Source organism: Ctenopharyngodon idella, chromosome 17, assembly GCF_019924925.1.
Source record: "Ctenopharyngodon idella isolate HZGC_01 chromosome 17, HZGC01, whole genome shotgun sequence".
In the NCBI taxonomy this organism is placed as follows: Eukaryota; Metazoa; Chordata; class Actinopteri; order Cypriniformes; family Xenocyprididae; genus Ctenopharyngodon; species Ctenopharyngodon idella.
In genome coordinates this window covers 3,811,624-3,837,510 of record NC_067236.1, presented here as the reverse complement: position 1 = coordinate 3,837,510, position 25,887 = coordinate 3,811,624, and the positions used below count along the sequence as shown (strand labels likewise).

Genomic DNA, 25,887 nt, shown 5'->3' with positions numbered 1-25,887 from the left:
GCCAATGCTGTAGAATAAATTGCAAAACTTGAAAATGACAAAGTCAGCAGTCGGGCAAATCTCACAAAACTGGCAAGAGCATGTCCGGGTTATTTCTCACACACGCACACACACAAATAATGACTATATTTATGAAAGAGTCTCATATATAAGAAAAAATAAATGTAAGAAATTTGCATTGTATTATTACAATTGCTGACAAGACTAAGTTTTATATAACTTATAAAATGAAAGTAAGTTAATAATATAACTTAGAGAACAAAATTATCAGTTTTACTCAAATTAGGATGATGCAAAAATGAGTACACCCCACTGAAAGTCTCTGGAGCAAAGCTAAATTTTATACTACAAATGTGTAATTTAACAAGAATTCAACCACAGGTGAGTCTAATTATTCATTACACAGGTGTCCAGCAGACAGTTGACTATAAAAGGGTGCTAAAACCCCTTCCCATTTCATGCTGTCAGCAATGGCACCACATGGAAGAGAAATGTCACAAGACCTAAGAAAGAAAATAATTTCTTTACACCAGAAAGGTGAAGGCTACAAGAAGATCAGCAAAGCTTTACTTATCAGTCAGAATACTGTAGCAAAAATGGTAAAAAAAAACGTATCTGTTGTTTCATCGCGCATCTGAATAAAAACTAAGCTAAGAATCGATTCTGAAATTATCAGAATCGATCCAGAATCGTTGGAGAATTGCGATGCATCGATGGATCGATTTTTTCTTCCACCCCTTTATATAATATATATATATATATATATATATATATATATATATATTTTTTTTTTAATTGTACATTTATACATCACAATAACATTTATGGTAATATTTGCTCTACAGACATACAAAATACTGTTTTATAGCAATAAGTATTTAATGATATCATCATAGAATAATAAAAATTACACTTAAGCTTAAAAGTAAAATGTATAGAAAAAAACAACAACAATAATAAAAATAATAATAAATCAATAATAAAATACTAAACAAGTAGGCTTCATGTTTTAATATGCAAAATTTCATTTTAGTTTTCTTTTTAGGCTGAAATCTGACCTGGACATGTTTTTGTGACAGTTACCCAGTAAAATAATCACAGGATGAGACAATCAGATTGCGTCTAATGATTTTGGCGGGTCATGTGTCTCAGACAGTACAAACAGGCTGACTCAGTGTGTGTTTGTGTGAGTGTGTGTCTGCATGTGTGTGTGCACATGGTCAACAACATGCTAAATGAGAGTGGATTAACCAGTCGAGCCTCTAATTCCTTCCTACTGTACAAACACCTGAGTGATAATCTGCTAACGCCGCGAGCCTGGCTACAGGTGACTGTAACACCCAGTCAGATGAGGTCCATACATACATCACACCTGTCTACACAGTCATACTGTCATAAATGAGTCGAAACACTGCGACAACACAGGAATGTCACATCACATTCATGTATATATAGATACAAAAACACATGGGCACAGTGATACAAACACATTAGCAAAATAATAGCCTGGAATTTCTTGGAAGACAGGCTTAACTAGCAGATGAACAAAAGGACAGGATACTAGTACTATTACTAGTACTAATATACAAATTATTGCAAAAAATCAGGAACAGAAAAGCAAGAAAACAAACCTGATGCTGCGATCCTGACAGCCAATAACAGTATACTTCCTCGTGGGGTCGATGTCCATGTCATAAAGGGTAGTCTTCCTCACTATGTGATGAGTACGTGTGAACTCTGTTCCCTCCTCTGTCTGTTTTGGGGTGTTTTATAATTAGTTCAGCAAGGAAAACTGATATTAGCGCTACATATCAAAATTTAGTTGTATATAATGTAAAAAAATGGTAACACTTTAGAATACTGTTCCGTCGTTAATGAAACCCTACACAGGAACAAATGAGTAACGCAATATTAACATTCTTCTATTATTAATTAACGAGAAATTCTGATTTATGAAATTAGTAAGTAATAGCGCTCAATTGAATGAGGTCAGAATAAAGTGCTTGTGTTTAACACTTAATCACCGGCCGTTGGTTATCTCATTTGCAGGATGGTGTTAAGTGCTTGTGTGTCTATTTTAAATCAGGTGTTCTTTGAAACACTGGCAACATTTTCTTTAGGCCTGAGGAATCTGACAGCTTTGACTCAGGACCTAGTTTCATCCTCACTGAAGGATTGGATAAGAACAAAACTTGAACTGAATTGAGCCGAATAATGACATTACTGTCTTCAGCAGAGCTGCTTATAGCTGGACTGAACTTGTTTTATAATGAATGAACTTTACACAGTTATTGACATGAATTGAATCAACACTGAATAATGACACTATTGTCTTTCTATCAATTTTACATCATTGATTCTGTTACCTTCCTGTTAATACTGTGAAGCTGCTTTGAAACAATTTCTATTTAAAAAGCACTATAAAAATAAAGGTGACTTGACTTCTGACCAATGAGGGAAATGCTACTTTTTTAATATTAGAGAAGAGCAATAAAAACAGCAGAATTATTGTAAAAAATAAAGATCTAAATATGACCGGATGAGTTTAAATCTCACCTTCTGTGCCGTGCGGAAGTAAATGCTCTTATCGGCACCACAGCTTATCATTCTGACTTTCCCTTCGTTAGCTAAAAAACAAGCAAAGATGTCACACATGAACACTCCCAGCATTTGTTTTCAAATAAAACTCAACTAGGCCATAGTGATCTCACCAGCGAATCGGACAGCAGTGATAGAGGAAGAGTGTTCATCCAGTGTTTGCAGGAGGCCGTATTCCTGTTCCGCATCCAGAACATGGATCAGTCTGTCTCTGCTGGCGGTGGCCAACAGCTTCAGCCCTAAAGACACACATAATACAGAGAGTAAAAGATATTGTTCGAACATCGTACTTTTTAAACTTTTTTTTTTAAAGTTCTACCTTGCAGTATCATGTAAACACCATTGTACATTACTGTTCAAAAGTTTGGGGTCAGTAAAATTTTTTTAAAAGAAATTAATACTTTCAGTATTCAGTAAGGATGCAATAAATTGATTAAAAGTGACAATAATTCATTCATAAATGTCACAAAAGATTCTGTTCTATTTCAAATAAATTATGTTTTTATTAACTTACTATTCATCAGAGAATCCTTAAAAAAAATGCATCATTGTTTCCACAAAAATATTAAGCAGCACAACTGTTTTCATCACTGATAATATTAATAATAATAATAAAAATGTTTCTTGAGCACCAAATCAGCATATTAGAATGATTTCTGTAGTTACACTGAAGACTGAAGTAATGGAGTAATAATAAAAAAAATATTACAAATAGTAACAGTTATTTTAAATTGTAATAATATTTCACAATATTACATTTTTTACTGTATTTTTGATCAAATAAATGCAGTCTTAGTGAGCATAAGAGACTTCTTTTTTTTAAAAGCATTTTAAAAATCCTAGCTGTGTACATGAATATGGTGTTCGTTTAACACCATAAGCCATTGTATGTCATCTGACACCATCACCGGTATTCCCCCAGTACATTTCTGTAAGGATATACCAACAGAATAGCAAATCTGAAAAAGTTTGACATCCAGCGAGCCGTGTCGAGAGGAACACTTGTGCTGCGCTTCTAGGTTTGTTCTCACACTTATCACACCACAAGCTGATTCAGTAACACAGTGGGTGCAAGTGCCTTCCAAAGTGTGAGAACAGAACATGATATGTTTCTGCAATGCTAAGCAGAACAAATGTGAAATGAGCGTTTATCTCTATCAAGAGATTCCCTGTCTGAAAGCTCTTAATATTCTAACGGCATCAAAGCAGAAACAAATAATAATGTGATGTGTTTCACAGCAAAAGCTGATCAAAACACAGCTAGTGAGAACTCCAGATCCTCACAGACCATTTAGAACAGAGCAGGTCTCATTTGCTCACCGCTGCAATTGTTTTTTGAAGAGCATGTTGAACAGGTACAGTAACCAAAAGAGCAAATCTACAGAAGACACAAACAGCCTGATGAGAGATACTGCATCTGGAATGCAGATTAGGCCATTTATAAGTGTCCTGAAATAACAATGCTAATGTTTAGTGCATTTGCACAATATAAGGTTTCAAATTTGGACTAATATCTCACAGAATCCACACAAAAGAAAGATTTCTGCAAAATTCAAGCAGAAGTCTGCACATGCACATGTCATTTCCTAATCACAATTGCATGTATGGGATTTTTAACAAAGATTACAATAAAAGGTACAATCCAAGCATGTTTTGCTATTTAAAGGAATATTATCCCATGATTTACTCACCCTCAAGCCAGGTGTATATGACTATCTTCTTTCAGACGAACACAACTGGAGATATATTTAAAAATATCCTTGCTCCTCCAAGCTATATAATGGTTGTGAATGGGGGGGCAACATTTTGAAGCCCAAAAAGTATTCATATTTAAAACTCTATCAATTCAAATAACTAGCTTCCCTCGAACGACCGTACGCATACTGCACAAGTCGACTTGCGCCAAATGAGTAACCTCTGAAGTGATGTATGATGCAGGATGTAGGAGTATCGTAAGCTTAGACACCTCTCGCAGTTCAAACAAATAGGGCTGGGCAAAAAACTCAAGCTCTTCTTCTCTTATATCGAAATCCTCCGACATTTCTCTTTAAAAATTATCGTTTTAGACTTCTAATTTGTGACCGATGTTTTGTTTTGCCCTATCCGCTGTGCCTCCGCGTTTTACGTTGTGTCAGAGGATACTCTTTCACCGCAAATCGATGAGTACGCCCATCTGCCGAAAGCTAGTTATTATAGTTTATAAAGTTTTAAATATGGATATTTTTCTTACAAAAACCCATTGCTTTGCTTCAGAAGGCCTTTATTAACCCACTGGAGCCATGTGGATTACTTTTATTATGGATGAATGCATTTTTTGGCTTCAAAATGTGGCCCTCCACTCACGACTATTATAAAGCTTATAGGAGAGCAAAGATTTTTTTAAATATATCTCCGATTGTGTTCGTCTGAAAGAAGATAGTCATATACACCTAGCATGGCTTGAGGGTGAGTAAATCATGGGGTAATTTTCATTTTTGGGTGAACTATCCCTTTAAATGCTTTCAGCTACCAAGTCTTTAGTCTCTGTCTCTTAAACGACAACATATAATGAAAATGAATGAGTTTAGTACACTCTGAGCATTCCTTTTTTTTACCCATTCCACACAATTCAGTGCATAAAATGTAAAATGAAATACTGTGAATATAATGTGTAGCCATTTTTGGCTTGTTATAAGTGGGTGGGATCAATGGACCATTAAACTGAGAGAACCCTATCAGCGTCAAGAGAGAGCAGGAGAAGAAAGAAAGCAAGAAGGCGAGATTGTGTACCTCTATGTGTGTTCTAGCAGATGTTCTGTTTCTCATCGAGCTGTACTCATTGTCTGGCCTTGAGCCTGATATAAACCACCAGCTAAGGCAACACATGCTCAGCACAACTTCACACTGAACTGCACTTAACAGAGCATGATAATAACTCTCAATGTGCCTGCTCTAAAACCTCGGCCCTGAAATAGAGTCTCAAGAGCTTTAGAGAACCAGAGAGAATTACACTATTCTAGTTAGTGGTGGTTAAAGGCAAGGTTTTCAACATAACAGACAAATATAAAGGTGAAAATTTAACTTGGACTTAGATTAAAGGAGGGACAAAAGCATTGATGTTATTGTTAACTAAAACTATGGCTATTATTTATTGAAATATAGCTAACAAATAAACTACCTGAAGTAAAATAAGTTTTAGTCAAAGTACTAAAATTACTAAAACTGATAATACAGTCAAACCAGAATTTATTCAGACACCTTGAACATTTCATTCATTAATATAGTTATATAGTATAAGTTTAAAAAAATGGTAATAAAATATGACAAGATCTCAGAGTTAAACTGTGTCAGAAAAAAAAAATCTTAATTATGTCAGATAACACTTAAGCAAAACATGGTCAGGTCAAAGTGTCTGAAGAATTTTTGGCTCCAGATTTTTATCAATTTTACTGGCAGTCCACTGTATGAAGAATTTTTGGGTATAATATGTCACAGTTTACTTTATTTTGCTATCCTCACTTACATAAATGAACCATAGTGTCCTGCACCCACTAGTAAAAATATGTCAAAATTCCTATGGCAAAATTTCTGAATAATTTTTGGTTTGACTATGTTTTTTAAATAAAAATATTTTTAAATTAAAAAAATAAGCTATTCAAAAAATAAAAGCACAACAAAATTACTAAAACTAAAATTAAAATGACAACTGAAAACATAAAAAATAAAAGCTAAATATCATATTAGTAAATACTATTATAAATACATTATCACAATGTTAATACCATGGTATTCTATTTATACCATATCACTGTACCATGGTACTGCTACAGTTTTTTGTAAGTGCCAACAGTTTCCAAAGTATATTATCATGTTTTGGATGAACTATTGTTTAGTCAACTATTACTGGTATGTCAGTTTCCTGTAACCATGTGACATCACCATCTACTCTCTTGAATGGACACCCGTCTTTATTTCCTTTGAAATTTTCTGAAAAGGAATATTTTGGGTTATTTGAAACTAAAGCATTACCAGGAGCATCTGTGGCATGTTGTCGATTACCACAGAAAATAGTGACATTGATAGTTGCATATTTTAAATGTTTACGCACTATGCTGTTTACCTGTATACTACTAATGCACGTTTTTTGTTGTTTATACGAACTGAAGCATGAGAAATTATTTTCTCTGGTAACCGACAGCATGTCACAGATGCTTAAAGACGGACAGAGCTTAAAGCTGATTTCTGCGTCACTAGCATCGCCAAAGGAATCAAGCTAACAAACGACATGCTTTTTGTTGTCACTTCACATTAAGTTGGGACAGGAGACGGTATATTAACACAGAAGATATAAATTCAAGTCCTTAAACGCTTTAAACACTATCTTTAAACGCTGCTTGTGGCATATGTGTGAAGTGGTGACTCCAAGGTTACGAAGCATCTGCTGAGCATCTGAGCTGGATCAGCACTTCCTGTTTACTGGGGTATTAAGCAGCACCTTAGTGCAGGATTTAATCGGCTACAGACCAATAAAGAAAACATCCTCTGTGTTCTCAGCACTCACCGGTCTCAGGTTTGGAGTATTCCAGACACAGGATCTCAGAGTCATGGGCCTGAACATCCATAATTTCCTCCATGCTCTCCAAATCATGGATTCTGGAAAGCAAAAGTAGTTTAATGAGCATCTGATTGACAAAAACAGTTTCTGAAGAAATGTACTTTGCAAATATTTTTATACTGCATTATATACAGTCTTCATAGAAAGTATAACACATTTTTTCCCACATGAATGGGCACAAACACACATTGTCCTTTCCATTAAAATCTCAGAGGATCAATGAACTAAAATCAATTAGTGTAGAAGTGTTAAGCAGACATGTGAAAAACAGACCTCAGTGTTCCATTGCGGTCCCCTGATGCCAAGTGCAACCCGTCTGGGCTCACGCACATGGTCCTAATGCCCGTCCGGTTCTCTGAGGTCTGTGGGTCGACCTTCTCAGAGTTACTGGAGATTGTACAGTCCGTGTCCAGCAGGGTTGACGTGTTGCTGTCCATATAAATGACCTTCTGAAGGTCCTTTAGTGGCAAAAAAAATGATAATCTGTGACTTGTTAATTTCATTTATACAGATACAGAAACTTAAAGGGTTAGTTCACCCAAAAATGAAAATTCTGCCATCATTTACTCACCCTCAAGTTTCTTTCTTCTGTTGAATGCAAAAGAAAATGTTTCAAAGAATGTTGGCAACCAGACAGTTAACGGTAGCCATTGACTTCCAAAGTATTTTTTTTCCTACTATGGAAGTCAATGGCTACCGTCAACTGTTTGATTACCAACATTCTTAAAAATATCTTCTTTTGTGTTCAACAGAACAAAGAAGGGTTTGGAACAATCTAAGGGTGAGTAAATGAGGACAGAATTTTAATTTTTTGGGTGAACTATCCCTTTAAGTCACTTGAAATGCATGAATATTGATTGTTATACCAGATCATATACTAAAGTATCAAAGCAAGTGGCATCCCCAAATTTAGTTTCTCAGAACTAAATGAACTTTTCTGTTCTGTTTTTGCAATTATTTTAACCAACTTCCACCAATGTTTGACAATGATAAAGTTTCTGAATATGCCATTTTAATTTCGAACAGTATTAAATAATTTTGCGTTTTATTTTTCTTTAAAATGAATGCTATTTGAGATGATTTTTTGGGTCACACTTTACTTTAAAGAACACATATTCAATACACCTCTAATTTACTGCTTATTAATAGTTAGTAAGGTAGTTGTTGTAGTGGTTAAGTTTAGGTATTGGGTAGGATTAAGGAATGTAGAATATAGTCATACAGAATAAGGCATTAATATGTGTTTTATAAGAACTAATAAACAGCCAATATGCAAGCTAATAAGTAACTAGTTAATAGTGAAAACTTGGTCCCCAAACTAAAGTGTTACCATACTTTGCTAACTAATGTAATTTGCAGTGTGGATTAAATGTCTAAATGACTTTTGAGGCTATAGTAGCTGATAGTAGCTAAAGTTTTCATAAGTCAGATGCTTGTTTTTCCAAAGAAAATACAGTATTGGTCAAAAGTTTGGGGCTGATTAGGTGCTCAAGAAACATTTCTTATTATTATCAATGTTGAAAACAGTTGTGCTTCTTAATATTTTGTGGAAACATTTTTTAGGATTCTTTTATGAATAGAAAGTTCGAAAGAACAGCATTTATCTGAAATAGTAATCCTATTATAAATGTTTTTACTGTTACTTTTCATCAATTTAATGTGTCTGTGCTGAATAAAAGTAATAATTTCTTTCACAAAATAATCCTAACCCCAAACTTTTGAACAGTAAGAACATCAAAAAGCCACTTTAGGTTAGATTTGTTTCAAGTCTTGAGTTTACAAAACTCACATTGCTGATGACGTTTCGGCTGAGGGTGGTGTTCTGAGCGTCTGTGTTCCATAAACGGATAGTATTGTCAGAAGAACAGCTGAGGAACGATCCGGGACACAAACGCGGCTGCTCTCCATCCCTTGTCTCTGGGTACACCTGCAGGACAAAGTAAGGAGATGTGATTCAACCCGACAAAACATTGGCAAGCAATACAATCACACAAACTCATACATACTGTACAAACAAATACAGGTGTGTTTACTCTAGTGTGGCATTCAAAATCAAACAAGAAGGATTTTGAACTGGGCAGCATCACAGATCCTCTTTATGCACACAATTTCCTTCTAAATGACACACAGGCACTAATTTGTTTAACAATGTAATGTGTCTTTGATATTTCTATCATGTAACAACTGTTTGTGCAAAAACAATAAGGCATTTTGCGCTCTATTTTGAATATAGTTACAGTTGAAGCTGTTTGTCACATATTGTGCATCAAAACCCTTTAACAGACACTATATACACTATATTTCAGTTTCTTTTTGATTGAATATTCAGGCCTGTACTTGTAAACATATTTCAGGAACTTTGATGAGATCAGAAAATGCCAGACAACTAAAGACAGACACAACAAACCAAACGGGAAGTCACTGTCATGAATCTTGTGATCTTCCGATATGAGCATGCAGTCCATGACGCAGCTTGAAAATACAGTATACGCTGTATGTTGACAAATCCCTCAGGATTTTAAAACACATGTAGCCTGTCATAGTGAACTAAAACAACCTTCGTCTGGTACAAAAAGAGCAAACATATAACATATAAAACAAGGTACAGCAGTTAAAGGCTTGGTTGAAATGTATAGTGGGTGGGTTTTCATTAATACAATAACCTTGTATGACTTCACATCAGGCCACACAAAAATAAGACAAAAACATGAGGCTCAAATACAAAAGACCTGCCTCACATTATTTCAGCAGCCAAAATGTCAACACACAAGACAATCAAAGGAAAAAATGACAAAAACATGTTACCATACACACCAGTCAGAAGTCTGGATACACTTGACTGAATTTTCCCATAATCATAAAAGCCTTTTGATATAGTTCTTCTAGTTAAAATGCTTGAAATTAGTTTTGTAGGTAAATATAAATTGCACCTATATATGAATAGTTTTTACAAAACTGAAAACTATTATTATTTAATAGTTACTAATACTATTTTGTATGTATTTTATATTTCATTATTTTACCTTATATGTTGTATTTTATATATTATTTTATTTTGTATTTAATTTCTTATTTTTATTTTATATTTTATTTTTATTTTAAAATATATTTTATATTTTTGATTTTATCTTTTATTTAATATTTTTGATTATTTTATTTTATATATTTTTTTTGATTATTTTATTTTATATTTTTTATTTTATTTTTATTTTATATTTTTGATTATTTTATTTTATATTTTATTTTATATTTTTTATTTTTTTATTTTATATTTTTGATTATTTTATTTTATTTTATTTTATTCACCTGATGAGTACTCGCTTTTCGGTCACACCCTTGCATGAATTTATCTTATTCCTCACCTCCACGCTCCATACGCATGCCGAATGGTAGAGGGCTGAGTAAACCTTGCCCACTTTACGAAGATCACGTACGTCCCACACATACAGACTGTGATCGTTGTAGACGCAGGACAGCCAGCGGTTCGTGGGGTCATAGGACACGGCCACCGCGTCAGGATAGCGGACGTTTTCCTTGTAGGCGAAGAGGTGGCTGTGGAGACATCATGATGGATTAGTGGGACAGTAAAGACAGCTGTACCGCGAGGTCACAAAAGGTCTTCTGGAAGTGTCACGAGAAAACTTTTCCAAGCAGAACCCGCACTTAGACCACTGCTATTTATTGCCAATTATAAAGAGACAGACAGAATGACAGTGTGCATTCTGGGAGTGGTGTGTCTGCTGGAATGCTTGGGTCAGTTTTTTGATGGTACATTTGTTCATGATTAAAGTCATTATTTACACACATGTTAATGAGGGACGCATCAGTTTTGTAAAATGACCTATGTAAACAAGACCAGCATTTCCATCAAGATCATACACAAACCATGCCCTGCATTTACAGACAAATAAAACCAAAACCTCAGGAAAAAAAGTGATAAGAACTGTTACTAAAATGTAGTCAAAAAATATTACAGTAGACTCAAAAAGACACAGACACATCTCAGTGCCTTAAAAACAGTCTTCCTGAACAATATAATATATAATAGAGGTCAACAGCCATGTCTCAGCCTTGCAGTAGTGTCTGCATATTTATGAGCGGTGGACTAAGAGGTCTTGTGTGTTTGACAGTCTGGAGGGAAAGCAGGGAATGCTAAACAGATGTCATTGGCTAAGCTGTATCATCTAGACTACATGAATCCGCTCTGAATCTTAAAACAGACTGAGATTTCAGGATGGTTTCAGGGTATTTGCATATGTATGATGCTACACACCAGACAGCAGCTCATCCACAGTAGAAAAATCTCTGGAGATTTCCAAGTGAAAACATTCATCCTACTGTTTGACTTTTGACAAAGGGATTTTACATATCCCTGATTCTGAGCAATCACAAAATAGTATTTTGGTGGTGTCAGTGCAGTGGTATTAGATGTTGATACCATTATACAGTATATGGTACTTCAAGTGTAGTGCAAATATATTGATAAAATGAGACTAATTTAGTTTGGTTATTTAACTTTTACTCAATAATGTGGCTCATCTTACCTGGCCTCAGTAACAGCGGCAATGTCTGTGCCCAGGCTGTGAGGGTGAGGCAGTGTACAGATAAAGTTCAGGTCAGCGGGGCTGAACGCTCTCACGGTACCATCAGCACAACCACAGAAGATCAGATCCTCACTGACAGACAGAGATGTGGCCATACTAGTCTGAGACAGAGAGAGAAATGGGGAAATTGATTTGAATAACAGTGAAATCCCAGTGAAGCAAGTCAACACTGGGCCCACACAAAATTTATTTATTTATTGTTTTAAATATTTAAATGTATTATTATTATTATTATTACATTTTTTGCATTGATTGTGGGGGAATAAATTAGCAGAATTCTGCATATAAAACAGTAAAAAAAAAAAAAAAAAAAAAAAACAGAAGGCGCAGTCCTTTAAGTGCAACTCTAGTAATAAAACAAATGATCACATATGCAGTTGGTGGAAAAAATGCAGAATTTTGTGAAGAAATCTGCAGAAATTATCAAATCTGAAATGATACTATCCAAAGGCAAATTTGCCATGTGGGCCAAGTTGCTACCAAGTATGTTTGGAGAATTTTAACATGGGGAAAAAATGAGAGCTCTGTGCATTAAATTGAGATGTCTCATTATGTTCCACTGATAATTGCATGGAAATGCACAATCCGCAGACCGCAAATAAAAGCTGATGAGATATAAAACATAAAAATTTTATGAAACAGGCAGACATAAAGAGATGAAATTAAAAAAGTGTCCTAGAAGGTTAGAAGTTGGAAAATAAGAGCTCATTTGTGTGTTTTTCCATCAGCTGTTAGATGTTCCTGATGAGATAAATCTAATATGGGATTGTAAAAGCCTCCTTCACAGACATATAATTTAATTTACAGAGATAAGGTATGGGCAGGGGAGTGTATTTGCTAAATAAGCTTTACGTCGAGAGACCAAAGTTCATTTTTAGATAATCAAGTTGTAACTCGGGGTCTTGTAGTTGATAAACTGCTAGACAGAGAGGCTTTTGTATCCTCTATTATCCTCCCTGTATCCCTTTCTTTCTGGCACTCTTCTGACTCTTTCTTGTTTCTCTGTGCAGTGGGCACAAGGGTCGCCACAAAAGCAGAATTGTGCAGCACCCACCTGCTCTCGCCATGACCCATTTTCACAGTTTGAGAGGAATCAAATCGATCTCATATCAGCTCTAAATCATGTGTTCACATTCATTCCGCCTAGTTCTCATGGTTTTCTGAAGGTCTTCTGAAATACCAATCTGCCTTTTCTTCTCTTTCATGAGATACAACAGACCTTTTTTCAATAGACATTACTCATTTATCTTATGTTGTTTCATTTTAAGGCAGAGTAATAGAATTAAATAAATTAAAACAATGGAATGCTGGTATAGTCAAACCAAAATTTATTCAGACACCTTGAACATTTCATTCATTAATATAGTTTATTCACTATAGTTTAAAAAAATGGTAATAAAATATGACAAGATCTCAGAGTTAAACTGTCAGATAACACTTAAGCAAAACATGGTCAGGTCAAAGTGTCTGAACAATTTTTGGTTCCAAAGTTTTTATCAATTTTACTGGTAGTCCACTGTATGAAGAATTTTTGGGTATAATATGTCACATTTTACTTTATTTTGCTATCCTCACTTACATAAATGAACTATAGTGTCCTGCACCCACCAGTAAAAATATATCAAAAATATCAAAAATGTCTGAATAATTATTGATTTGACTGTATATTAATATATTGGGGAATTTATAGTAAATCTATAATACTGTGAAAAAATAGACAATAGAAAGGAAACTCTTTTAATAATTTAGTCAAACATGGAAGAGTTTAGCCTTTTATAGCTTTTTAAAACATTTTAACTTTATTAAAACATATACTATAATACTTTTATTTACTTTATAATACTTAAAATGTTTTTAGTAACAAATAGTGCACAATAACAAAAGTGCACAATACTTGATACCAAAGTCGATACTACGGTAAAAATATATAAAAATACAAATAAAACAATGCTATATATTTTTTTCCAGGTAGGTCTAATAGTAGTAAGTAAAAATACCACAGAAATTGAATAATCAAATATAAAATAACTCTGCATAGTCATAACTGTATAAATTCTTCAGACAGCGACTACACAGCCAACTGGTGCGCTCAACTGCACTACAGCTAACGATTTTAAAGAGGCAGCTTTCACTTTTACCTTTAGACAACAAGTTTAGATTTTAAATTCAATATTGATTTATACAGAACTGTTGAACTGATTTACAGTATGTAACGCAAGTACATTATAAGTAACTGTAATTAAATTACCTAAAAATGAACAGTAATCCCTTACTTTACTTTTTCAGTGGTTACTTAGTAACGCGTTACACCCAACACTGGATACAACACAATATAAAAAATATAAAAATACAGTAGAGGCCAAAAGTGATGTCTGGCTTAGGAAGAGTAACATCTTCACCCTGTATTTAAGTATTATTAAAAATGGTTAAATATTTTGTAAGCATATTGTGTAGTTGTGCTTGGAATCAATTGGTTTATTTGTGATAAACACAATGAAACATGTCAAATTGTGCGGACATAATTTTTGGCCAGGCTTGAGGCTTTCAAACAAAGAAATTATGAACACATGCAAGAGCGAGAGAGAGCCAACAAAATATTAATAATAAATTATGTTGTAGTCAATGTCTGCTTTTCATGGGAGCTTTTTGTTTTTCCACTCATTTTTTTTTTTTTTTTTGCATAGTAAATTAAAACCTGTAGCTGTAAATGATTTTGTCAGATAAATACTTTAAGTTTAGTCTTTCATTTTTCCTCATATTTAAAATATTTTTTAAAAATATTTTCATATATTGATATTGAACCATCATATTTTTATGGTTTAACTGAAATTGTAGGGTCATTAAAAACAAATATCCCCTCCGGAGATCACTTTTGGCCACTACTATATACTGAAATCAATATAAAAAAAATATTAAATAATAATTATAATAATTAAACACACACACAAAATATGCAGTGAATATAGCAAATGATGGGTATGTAAAATTGTGTTTTGTGGGCGGTGATTCTGTGTGGGCCTGGTCATACATAATGCTTTGAAATGCTTGAAATGCTTTGTCTGAGATTAGAGTGATAACTGGCAAGTGAAGGCAGTGGGGTCAAACATCCAATGTACAGGTGAGCATGACTGACAGCATCACTGTGACATGTCGTTCAATGAGTTTTACAATGAGACGTGACAGCTGAACCCGCAGCCCTGATGTGAAACTTACTGCGAAACTGTCATTTTTCTGGACAGTGTGAGAGGAGAAGCAGAACAGACTAATATTAGATGACAACAGCAGCAGAATTGTTAATTAACACACTCTCGCTTAACAACAGAGAGCTTAGAAACACCCTGTGTACAAAAGGGCCTTGATATCAGAGAAAGAAAACAGCTTAACGTGGAAAAAACAAAATTTCATTAAGTCATCACTCACCCTGAGCTCCACCCACTTGTCCAGCGTTCTTTTGTCGTTGAACTCACAGAGCAGCCCAGAGGAAGTGATACAGAAGGTACTGCTCGCCTTCCGGCCCTTTCCACAGGCCACATCGCTGAAGAAATTATTCCGCAGCTCTCCAAGAAGACCAGAGCGGCCTGATAACGGTACTGTGGCGTTCACCTGAGAGAGATGACACTTATGAGACGTTCATCTAAGACCTAGCTGATATTTAGTACTGTATGAACTGGGAGTTTATGTGACACTTTCAATTGAGGTCAGGTTTGGTGTCTGTGGTGATGTCTATGTGAGACTGTAACTACTGTATTTGGCAGAGATGAGGCTAGCTGTCATCTGCCAGGTTAGACACGTACCTTGGACGACTTGGTGTGGTCAAGGTACCAGAACTTCACATGTCTGTTCCCGGCTGTAACAAAGTACGAGCTGTCATCTGAGAATGACACAGCCATCACTTTACTGGACACCTTGTTGGCGGCAACCACAACATTTTTCTGAAAGACAAAAAAACAAATATTCAATTTATGACAAATTTTATGCTATGATTTATGAATTTTCTATTCTTTTTTTTTTTAGGTAATTGGTTGATTAAAGTGCAACAATCATAAGAGGAATCAGAGTTTGCATGGTGGAACTACATTAATACTATTCTTTAACCTTTAGGAAAAGCAAATCTAGTTATCCAAACAACAGATATGATATGATAAACTAAATGAAAGCCATTTTGAGTGTTTTATGACTGTATAAATATTGTTAGCCACCTTCCAGGCCCAGACGTTGACGATCATGTCGTGCTGGTAACCCACGCTGACGATATATTTACTATTGGAGGAGAAAGCCACACATGCCACGCCGTATTTATGTTCTTGTAATTCCGCCACCTGTGTCCTCTCCGCCACATCCCAGACACGCACTGCCGGCATATGACCGCTCTAGAGACAGAGAGAGAGAGAGATTATAATTTATGAGAGTTGTCAGCAAGTATCACTCTACACAAACTTACAAACACCTAAAAATGAAAATTCTGTCATTAATTGTTCACCCTCATGTCGTTCCACACCCGTAAGACCTTCGTTCATCTTCGGAACACAAATTAAGATATTTTTTATAAAATCCGATGGCTCAGTGAGGCTTTCATTGACAGCAAGTTAATTTACACTTTTTTAGATGCCCAGAAAGCTACTAAAGACATATTTAAAACAGTTCATTTGACTACAGTGGTTCAACCTTAATGTTATGAAGCGATGAGAATACTTTTTGTGCGTCAAAAACCCCCCAAAATAACGACTTTATTCAACAATATCTAGTGATGGGCGATTTCAAAACACTGCTTCATGAAGCTTCGAAGCTTTACGAATCTTTTGTTTCAAATCAGTGGTCTGGAGCCTGAAAGTCACATGATTTCAGTAAACGAGGCTTCGTTATGTCATAAGCGTTTCGAAATTTCAATGGTTCACCACTGGGGGGCATGACTTTGGCAGTTTGATACGCACTCCGAACCACTGATTCGAAACAAATGATTCGTAAAGCTTCGAAGCTTCATGAAGAAGCGTGTTGAAATCGCCCTTCACTAGATATTGTTGAATAAAGTCGTTATTTGTTTTTTTGGCGTACAAAAAGTATTCTCGTCGCTTCATAACATTAAGGTTGAACCACTGTAGTCACATGAACTGTTTTAAATATAACTTTAGTACCTTTCTGTTTGAAAGTGTAAATTAACTTGCTGTCAATGCAGGCCTCACTGAGCCATCGGATTTCATCAAAAATATCTTAATTTGTGTTCCGAAGATGAACAAAGTTCTTACGGGTGTGGAACAACATGAGGGTGAGTAAATAATGACAGAATTTTCATTTTTGGGTGAATTAACCCTTCAATACAAGAGCAATATATACCAGATGTTGTTCTTTTAAACTTTCTACTAAAAGAATCCTGAAAAAAAAATGTAGCATGGTTTCCACAAAAATGTTAAGCAAATCAGAATATTAGAATGATTTCTGAAGGATCATATGACACTGAAGACTGGAGTAATGATGCTGAAAATTCAGCTTTGCATCACAGGAATAAATTACATTTTAAAATATTTTAAAACAGAAAACAATTATTTTAAATTGTAATAACATTTCACAATATTACTGTGTTTACAGTATTTTTTGATCAAATAAATGCAGCCTTGGTGAGCAGAATTTTCAGGCCTGAAAAAACACCACTCCCTGTTTTCTCTGACTGGGAACTTTGGATTTTTATTTTGATGTATTGCAAACATGCATTCGAGAGCACTTTTCCATTTTGTGCAATGCTTGTTTGTGCAACACAGTAATAACTCGCTAACAGAGATGTCGAGACAGGTTAGTTCAATCCCACGTTACACAACTCCGATCAAGACAGATCATGCACCGCAAACAAGGAGGAATAAACGAAGAGCCATTCTGATTAATCTTACACAACATCCTGCTTTAATACACAACTGTCCATCAACGTCTAAACAACATTCAGTACTGTTGGAGCTTCGGAGTGAGAATGTGGGGGTCAGAGGTCAAACCACAGTTAGCAGACACATGCTGATTCCAGAGTGTTTCTGTCTCTTGCTTCAGGCACACTTTCTTTCTCTTCCTCCCTACATGCTCTTTTCTTTGCCCTTTCTTGGAGCTCTCGCTTTCACCTTTTTATGACAGCAGACACAGTCTGTGTGCAGGTTGGCACGGTGCCGCCTGTTGCCATGGCAGCCGGTAAGCACAAACTCACATCACTTTCACATGCTGGAGTAAGAAACTCCTCTCAAAACGGAAAGGATTACTTTTTTTGCACTCTCATACACACACACACACACACAAATGTACAACTACACAAACAAATCACCCGTCCATATGATTTAGTGGATTAGAGAAGCAGACAGGATATGTGTTCATGTTCAGCCTTGCAAACAAAGTCCAAACAGCTCTGGTCAGCGTTAACACTACTGTTTCCATTCATTAGTGTCATGCCAGCTGAGCAAAACTATGGACACTTCATCAACGCACATTATTCTTGAGGGATAGTTCACCCAAAAATTTTAATTCTGTCATAATTTAATCACCTTCATGTCATTTCTTGACTTTCTTTCTTTTGTGGAACATAAAAGAAGATATTTTGAAGAATATCTCAGTGTTTTTTTGTCCATACAATAGAAGGCAAAGGTCACCAATATTGTTTGGATACTAATGTTCCTCAAAATATCTTCTTTTGTGTTACACAGAAGAAAGAAAGTCAGGAAATGAAGACGGATCCTCATTAGGGAAAAAAAAAAAAATGTTTTCATAGTGCAAATAAGCAATAAGCAATAAGGTACGAGGCTGTGCTGTATCGTGAATAAGTCACGGCTGAAGGGTGTTGTTAGGCACGACATGAAGCGATCCTTCAGCCATGACTTATTCACGATACAGCACTAGCCTCAAGTACCTTTTTGCTTTTATAAAACGGTTACCACACAATACAAATATTAAAGCCAAAAATATGTATCAATGCAACTTTCATGAAGTAAACTTTCACTAAAAACATTCCTTCCGCCGGAAAAAAATAGTCCCTGACCATGAACAGCAACAGAAGTTACATTATTACGCCATTAGATGGCAGCAAAGACTGTCTTTATAAGTATGTCATGATGTATGAGTATGTATGAAGACTTTTACATTGAAAAGACTGAATTGTTGTGAACACAGAACAAGACGCAACTGACAAAAGCGCTGTCAGTCACGGGAAAACCCCTTAAATGTTAAAAGGACAAGATAATACATCGGACATTGAAACAGATTTTTTTATTGTGAACATAGGACTGACCTGAAGGAAAATGCTAAATCTGAATGCAAGTAATAAACTTGCTCACTCGATCTCTTTCTCACAATACTCTTCTAGTTCTACATAATACAGTAAGCTTCAATTCAGTTTACGTTGCTAAAAGTGGTTGTGTAGTGATACACAGAACCGTTGGGTGAAGCGGTTATAGCCGTGTTTTATCGTGAATAAAACACAGCTATTGACCATTCAGAATCAAGGACAGGAACTAACCGTTTTATAAAATACAATAATTTTATTATATACAGTATAATAGTAAAATAATTCTGAGATTGCATTTACTACAAGATTTTTAGCTGAATAATAAATACTTTACAACTAAAGCAAAACTACAAACATGTACATTGACTAAAGAAATCTTCATGACTTTTCCATCATTGTTTCAAAGGGCTGTAAAATTACACTTTTGAAATTCCCTGATATTTCAGGATAACAGGAAACTTGTAACACACAATTTCAATGTAATAACTTTTACTACCACCTTTTTGCTACTCAGATGACATAACCAAGCCTGCACATAAAGGGGAAAATAATATTAATATCAATAACATCAAACCAATTGACTAAATGATCCAATCAAATCCAAATAGATAAAATCAACATCTACATTTATTCCTTCTAATATTCTGTTTAACTTATTAATATGCCAGATTACAGATGTTAAATGTGTTGCCAATTACATTTCATGTTGTCTTTAAACCAAATAAAGTAATTTTAATACTTTTTCTAAATACTGTTATTGTTATGTTATGTTGTGCTTGTTTGCTGTTACTTTTTGCTTCGATCAGTTTTATTCTGAAGGTTGTAATACTTTGTGTCTGTGTTTCGCATGATTTATACATTCCAGGCAAGACAACAAATCCCTCCTAATCCAAACGTTAGTGCTGCAGAGTTGCGGAAGGGAAGCAATAGTCATCACATTTGTCTGTACTTGACTCCACTGTGACAACAGACAAATGACACTGATAGTTAGTCATTGCGATTGCAGCACACTGTATACTTCACAGGCCTGATGGTGCAAGATACAGAACTTTATTTTCATACAGCCCGGCTACATCAGCTTTATCTAAATATGATATACTGCTCCAGAGCTCCTGACTTCCTACTAGATCATGTGATGTAACCACAAAGCGCAGATATATTTAGGAATTGAATACTCACCTCGCCTGTGACCACATATTTGCCATCAGGAGAGAAGGAGAGCGTAGTGATGGTCTTCCTGTGAAATGAGAGAGTGGACGGAAGTATTTAAGACAATGTTAAAGTGCATGTATCCTGCTAGTTCAGAGACTTCCTCTCTGTCTGTACACCTATTGCTTATTATATGTCTGAGCAGCCCGACCTGCCGGACACTACAACATTTGCTCAACCATGAACAAAGAGTTTGGGACAAGGCTATCTGTTCGGTTGTTGTGTTCATTATTTTACCATGAAATCAAAATGGACAACTGCCATTTTTTATGGAATATTGTAGTATTTATTATAAATTATTAATCAATGCACATCTTTATTGTTTTCATAATCTTTAAATCAAAATAACTTCTTATTGCAGCGACACCTCTTCTCTTCTCTGATGACGTGTTTAATGGTGTGAGGGCGGGGCAACCTGTCACTCACGTGAGATTGACCAATAGCAAACCACAACCATCCAATCAATTCTCCATGGACAAAATCAAGTCCTTCCCTAAATTTTTTCTTGTTCGAGATGCCATTTCACAAGGATATTCATCACAATAGGAAAAGAAAAGACTATTGCAACTTCCATTTCACGCTGTTCACACAGAACATGTTTTTCCATTCCACTGCACTACTTTTCCATTGTTTTTGTTTTAAACACGCTAGACAGACGTCTTTAACCATTGCGCTCATGTCTTTTGCAGCATCTCGCGCATTATGTGACATTCTATAAATATGATGCTCAAGCTAAAAGAAGATCAACTTTTAAAAAAGGCATCTCTAGCCCTTTTTTTCTTTCATTCTACTGACCTGCATCTTGCTGTTTTTCTGTTCTGTGTGAACCGGCCCTTTAAGCACTTTTTTATACTTTGATAGACATCGCCAGAATGAATGTACTAGTACACTAGAGGAGCTAATGAACCATAGAAGGTGACATTTATCTATGTTGTGCTTGGTTACAGAAGTATGAAAGTCTCACCTGGAGCTATTGAGGATATGATGTTGTTTGTTTTTCTTAGGGTTTAGTAGCACCACCACACACCTATAAAACAACAAAAAGAAAGGGTCGAATAGTCATTAAATTACACTTTCCAATCCAAAACAACATACTGAATATTTTACTCTGGTGACTGACATTCACTGAAGTCTTACTCAATGACAACCTTTGGGTTAGCAGCTCAGATCTTTGACCACTAACCCACAAGCATTTTCACTACATAAATCAGAGTAGTGTTTTCTACTACCTAAATTCAGAATGAGAAAAAACCTGCATGAGTGCACAAATCAGACTAATTTAAATGATTTTAAAAGCCAAAGTGTAACAATCATAGCATCATATCTGTCTGTTAACTTATTAGTCAGAGCAGTTACCATGATAGTACCATGGTATTCTTAGAAGTACCTTGGAGTTCTATGTATTGTAATTATCATGGTTTATGTTTCTGTTAAACATTCGGTAGGAGTATTATATGTATCAAAGTTCCATGGTATTACCATAAGTGTACTATGGTACTCAGTACAGTATTTAGTGTGCTTTTTGGGGTTTTGTGTTGGTTGTTGAGCTAGTCCTGTGTGTCTTTCTTTTCCCAAATACAGGGACAATCCTTTTCAAAGAATAAAAAACAAACAAGCCTTTTGCAAACTTTTAAATAGGAGTACAGTAGAGTTAGCCCTATAAAGACTGTCTGAGACAATGCCAGGGAAATGACCTGCTGTATTGCAGACAGAAAAGGAAGGCATTGAGACAAACAGAACACAGAGGAAATACGTCAAAGACCACTGCAGAATCCTTAATATTTGGGGAATAGAACACTTTTATGAAGTATATGCTAGCTCTCTGCAGGTCTGTAGTACAGAATAACAAGTAAAAAACTGCAAAGACACACATTTTCTCACAAATAAATAACTAAATAAATAAAACGCTGAAGTCCCTATACTAAAGGTAAAATGCTGATACAGAGAAATTAAGTGCTTAAACCTGTTTTCATAAAAATAAAAACACCCTGCCACACATTTCCACAGGAGATTCCTCCTTCAGATACACTAACTGCAATAAAAAAAGAAAAATGAATAATAAATTATATAAAATGTAATAATGTCAGACTATAATATATAATTTTTATATAGCATACATAAATAATTATATATACATTTATTAAATCTTCATATTTTTATATATATTAGAATTTATACTCACAATGGAGGGTACACACACGTTTTTAAAGGAACACTCCACTTTTTTTGAAAATAGGCTCATTTTCCAACTCCCCTAGAGTTAAACAGTTGAGTTTTACCGTTTTCGAATCCATTCAGCCGATCGGTCTTAGTACACGATGTAACTACAGAAGAGTCAAGTTTTAAATAGGAAAAATATTGAAACTCTTTGGTCATTTTTTAACGAGATGTTAACGGTCTAATCAGATTCAATGAACTATGCTAAGCTATGCTAAAAGTGGTACCGCCAGACCCGGAGATCGGCTGAATGGATTCGAAAACGGTAAAACTCAACTGTTTAACTCTAGGGGAGTTGGAAAATGAGCCTATTTTCAAAAAAAGTGGAGTGTTCCTTTAAGGCTCATGACATTAAACAAGACAGATATTCAAGTGTTTTATTTGAGATACTTAGTAGAACGTAAACAGGATATCCTAAATCACACCTATATTCCGCTTTGTTTTGTCAAAGTCAAAGTCATATCACAGGGGTTCTTATCAACAGAAATTCGACTTGAATTTCATTATTTTACATTCACTAACTTTGTTGGCATCAACAATTTCAGATTCTCCGCTAAATGTCAGCTGACAGTTTCACATGTTGTTCAGGAAGTGGGGGATTCTTAGAATAAACTAACGTGCAAAGCGCTCCTGGCTTTACATAGATAATCAAATGTCTGCTGTGGTGAAACTACATCTTCGGAGTAAAGGTCTCTTCCCTGGCTGAGGTCCAGCTCTATAGGTCAATTTAAAAACCACACACACACACACACACACATACAAAGAGAGATCCAAATGCACTGCTAGAGTCTTTCTTTTGATGTCAGTAGCAGAGATGAGCGAGACAAAGCCACACAAGCACTCAGTCTCCCTCGACCACAAGAAGAGCTGCATTTGGAATCCGTCAAGTCAAAGCCTCCCTGTCGTCCAGCTCTGTGCTTTACGAGCACGTCTAAGAAGAGAGGGACAGAACAGATGAGCTCATGCTTCAATAGCACATTACTCATGTCTCCATAAACCTCTGATGCCAAAAGCAGGCAAACGAGTGGAGTAGCGGACCTTCATTGTTGGCAAGTAATACCATTAATGGATCTCCTACACTATATATAAGCCAAACTGCTGATGGGATTGACAGGGCTCGGATCAATGACTATGCAAGCCTGTTGTAAGAGTCTACGGCTCATCCCATTACAAAGATAAGCTGATATGAATCAGTGCACAATCAGCAAATATGCCTGACCTTGTATTTACACATGTGACCACACACCATTCACTCATGAACCACACTCAGACCTTTCATTGACCTCAATATTGGCTAAAGTTTTCCAAAACAGTCGATTGGCTGCTTCTGCACAGGTTTTATCAGCTTGCTGGGAAACATAATTGTTTAGAAAGTACCAGGTTGCGGTAAAGAGCACTTCAAAGGAAGTGCTTTAACAGCATTACTTTTTATTAATCACTTTTAATGTTCATTTCTATATACAGTAATACATTTTTGAATTGTATAAATTAGCATGAGTAAATGTTTTCGAACACTACATTTTTACATCATTTCTTAATCTTTTTTAATGGATGGAAAGTCTGAACTATTTTGAGGTACTGGTTTGCTGCACGCTATGAATTATTGTGTTATATTGAGGTCAATTTTATATTTAGCTGCCTTAAATGCCACTTCTTCCAAGACTCTTTTCAACAGGGCGGGCAGGATAGTGTTTTTCCACAACACTTGTATTGGAAAACAAGGTTACACTAAGTCAAGCCAGCAAATAAACCTTAACAAGAGAACATCAAATTTAATCAGCTAACACACCACCAAGGCACTGAATTGTGCCTAATAAAGTCTTGCGACATGATTCTGTTTTCAAAAATAAACCACAAAAGCACCCAAAGCACAGCCTGTTTTTACAGACATCAGAAGGGAAACTCTAAAAAGAATTCAGTGCTTATGTTATGAGATGACCATCAGTGTTATTTTGTATTATTTTATATACTATTACAGTATTTATTAACATTTTGAATTGATTTATTTTTAACTTTTCATTTTAGTTTAAGTAGTTTTATGTGCTTTTGTCATTTTTTATATATTATTATTTTTAAATATTTGTATTTAGGTTTTAATTTATTTTTCATTTATGTTTTAGCTTTAGTAATTTTAATACTTAATTTAGCTGTGAAGGCAACATTTATACATTTATTTTATAAACATTTATAAAGTTTTTCACACTTATATTTTATTTTAACTTTAATTCAGCTTTATTTCAGCTTTATATCAATGACCACCTCGTTTAGTTTTAGTTACGATAAAAACATTAATCCATTGTTCACTCAGTCAAACTGGTTAAAGGATTAGTTCACTTTTAAATAAACTTTTGCTGATAATTTACTCACCCCCATGTCATCCAAGATGTCCATGTCTTTCTTTATTCAGTCGAGAAAAAAAAAAAAAAAAGGTTTTTGATGAAAACATTCCAGGATTTTTCTCCATATAATGGACTTCAATGGACACCAAACGGTTCATGGTCCAAATGACAGTTTCAGTGCAGCTTCAAAGGGCTTTAAACGATACCAGACGAGGAATAAGGGTCTTATCTAGCGAAACGATCGGTCATTTTCGAAAGAAAAAAAATACAACTGTATATGCTTTATATAAACAAACGTTCGCCTTCTAAGTGCCTCCGCAAAACCGCATTTCTGTATTCTCCAAAAAGCTTACGCTGTATGTCCTACGCCTTCTCTATTCAACTTACGGAACGAACGCAGCGCCAGTTACATTTTTTCCGTAAGTTGAATAAGGAAGGCGTAGGACATACAGTGTAAGCTTTTTGGAGAATACAGAAATGCGGTTTTGGCGGAGGCACTTAAAAGGCGAACGTTTGTTTATATAAAGCATATACAGTTGTATTTTTTTCGAAAATGACCGATCGTTTCGCTAGATAAGACCCTTATTCCTCGTCTGGTATCGTTTAAAGCCCTTTGAAGCTGCACTGAAACTGTCATTTGGACCATGAACCGTTTGGTGTCCATTGAAGTCCATTATATGGAGAAAAATCCTGGAATGTTTTCATCAAAAACCTTTTTTTTTTTTCGACTGAAGAAAGAAAGACATGGACATCTTGGATGACTTGGGGGTGAGTAAATTATCAGCAAAAGTTTATTTAAAAGTGAACTAATCCTTTAAATCTGTACTTTAACCAGAAAACAATCACAATCAATCTAGATCTTTGAAAGGATTCACATTTTACTCAATGAGCATCTAGATACATTTTCACCACCAGAATCAACAACTGAAACGAAAACAATATTTGTGCGCCTTTTTTTTTTTTTTTTTTTTTTTTTATAATGAGAGATGCATGTTCCCTCTGGCACACATTTCAACACAGACTCTCCTCCAGATCTCCTCCCGAGAGCCTGCATTGGGAAAATCATTGTAGGGTTGA

General features: G+C 35.2%; 1 protein-coding gene across 4 annotated transcripts in view; it reads right to left on the bottom strand.

Annotated features, from left to right (window-relative positions):
* mapkbp1 (mitogen-activated protein kinase binding protein 1) overlaps positions 1-25,887 on the bottom strand; it is a 51,809-nt gene that overhangs the window by 12,254 nt on the left and 13,668 nt on the right. For 3 of the 4 annotated variants that reach the window (XM_051867291.1, XM_051867295.1, XM_051867294.1), the window contains exons 3-16: positions 21,219-21,281; positions 20,225-20,282; positions 15,996-16,166; positions 15,591-15,728; positions 15,217-15,399; positions 15,010-15,027; positions 11,737-11,897; positions 10,555-10,744; positions 8,982-9,119; positions 7,466-7,650; positions 7,139-7,230; positions 2,712-2,837; positions 2,557-2,627; positions 1,632-1,753 (exon numbers count right to left, since the gene is read on the bottom strand). In XM_051867291.1, coding sequence (XP_051723251.1) covers positions 1,632-1,753; positions 2,557-2,627; positions 2,712-2,837; positions 7,139-7,230; positions 7,466-7,650; positions 8,982-9,119; positions 10,555-10,744; positions 11,737-11,897; positions 15,010-15,027; positions 15,217-15,399; positions 15,591-15,728; positions 15,996-16,166; positions 20,225-20,282; positions 21,219-21,281 — 1,716 coding nt within the window. The remainder of the gene's footprint in view (positions 1-1,631; positions 1,754-2,556; positions 2,628-2,711; positions 2,838-7,138; positions 7,231-7,465; positions 7,651-8,981; positions 9,120-10,554; positions 10,745-11,736; positions 11,898-15,009; positions 15,028-15,216; positions 15,400-15,590; positions 15,729-15,995; positions 16,167-20,224; positions 20,283-21,218; positions 21,282-25,887) is intronic. The other variant, XM_051867293.1, reaches the window with a different exon arrangement.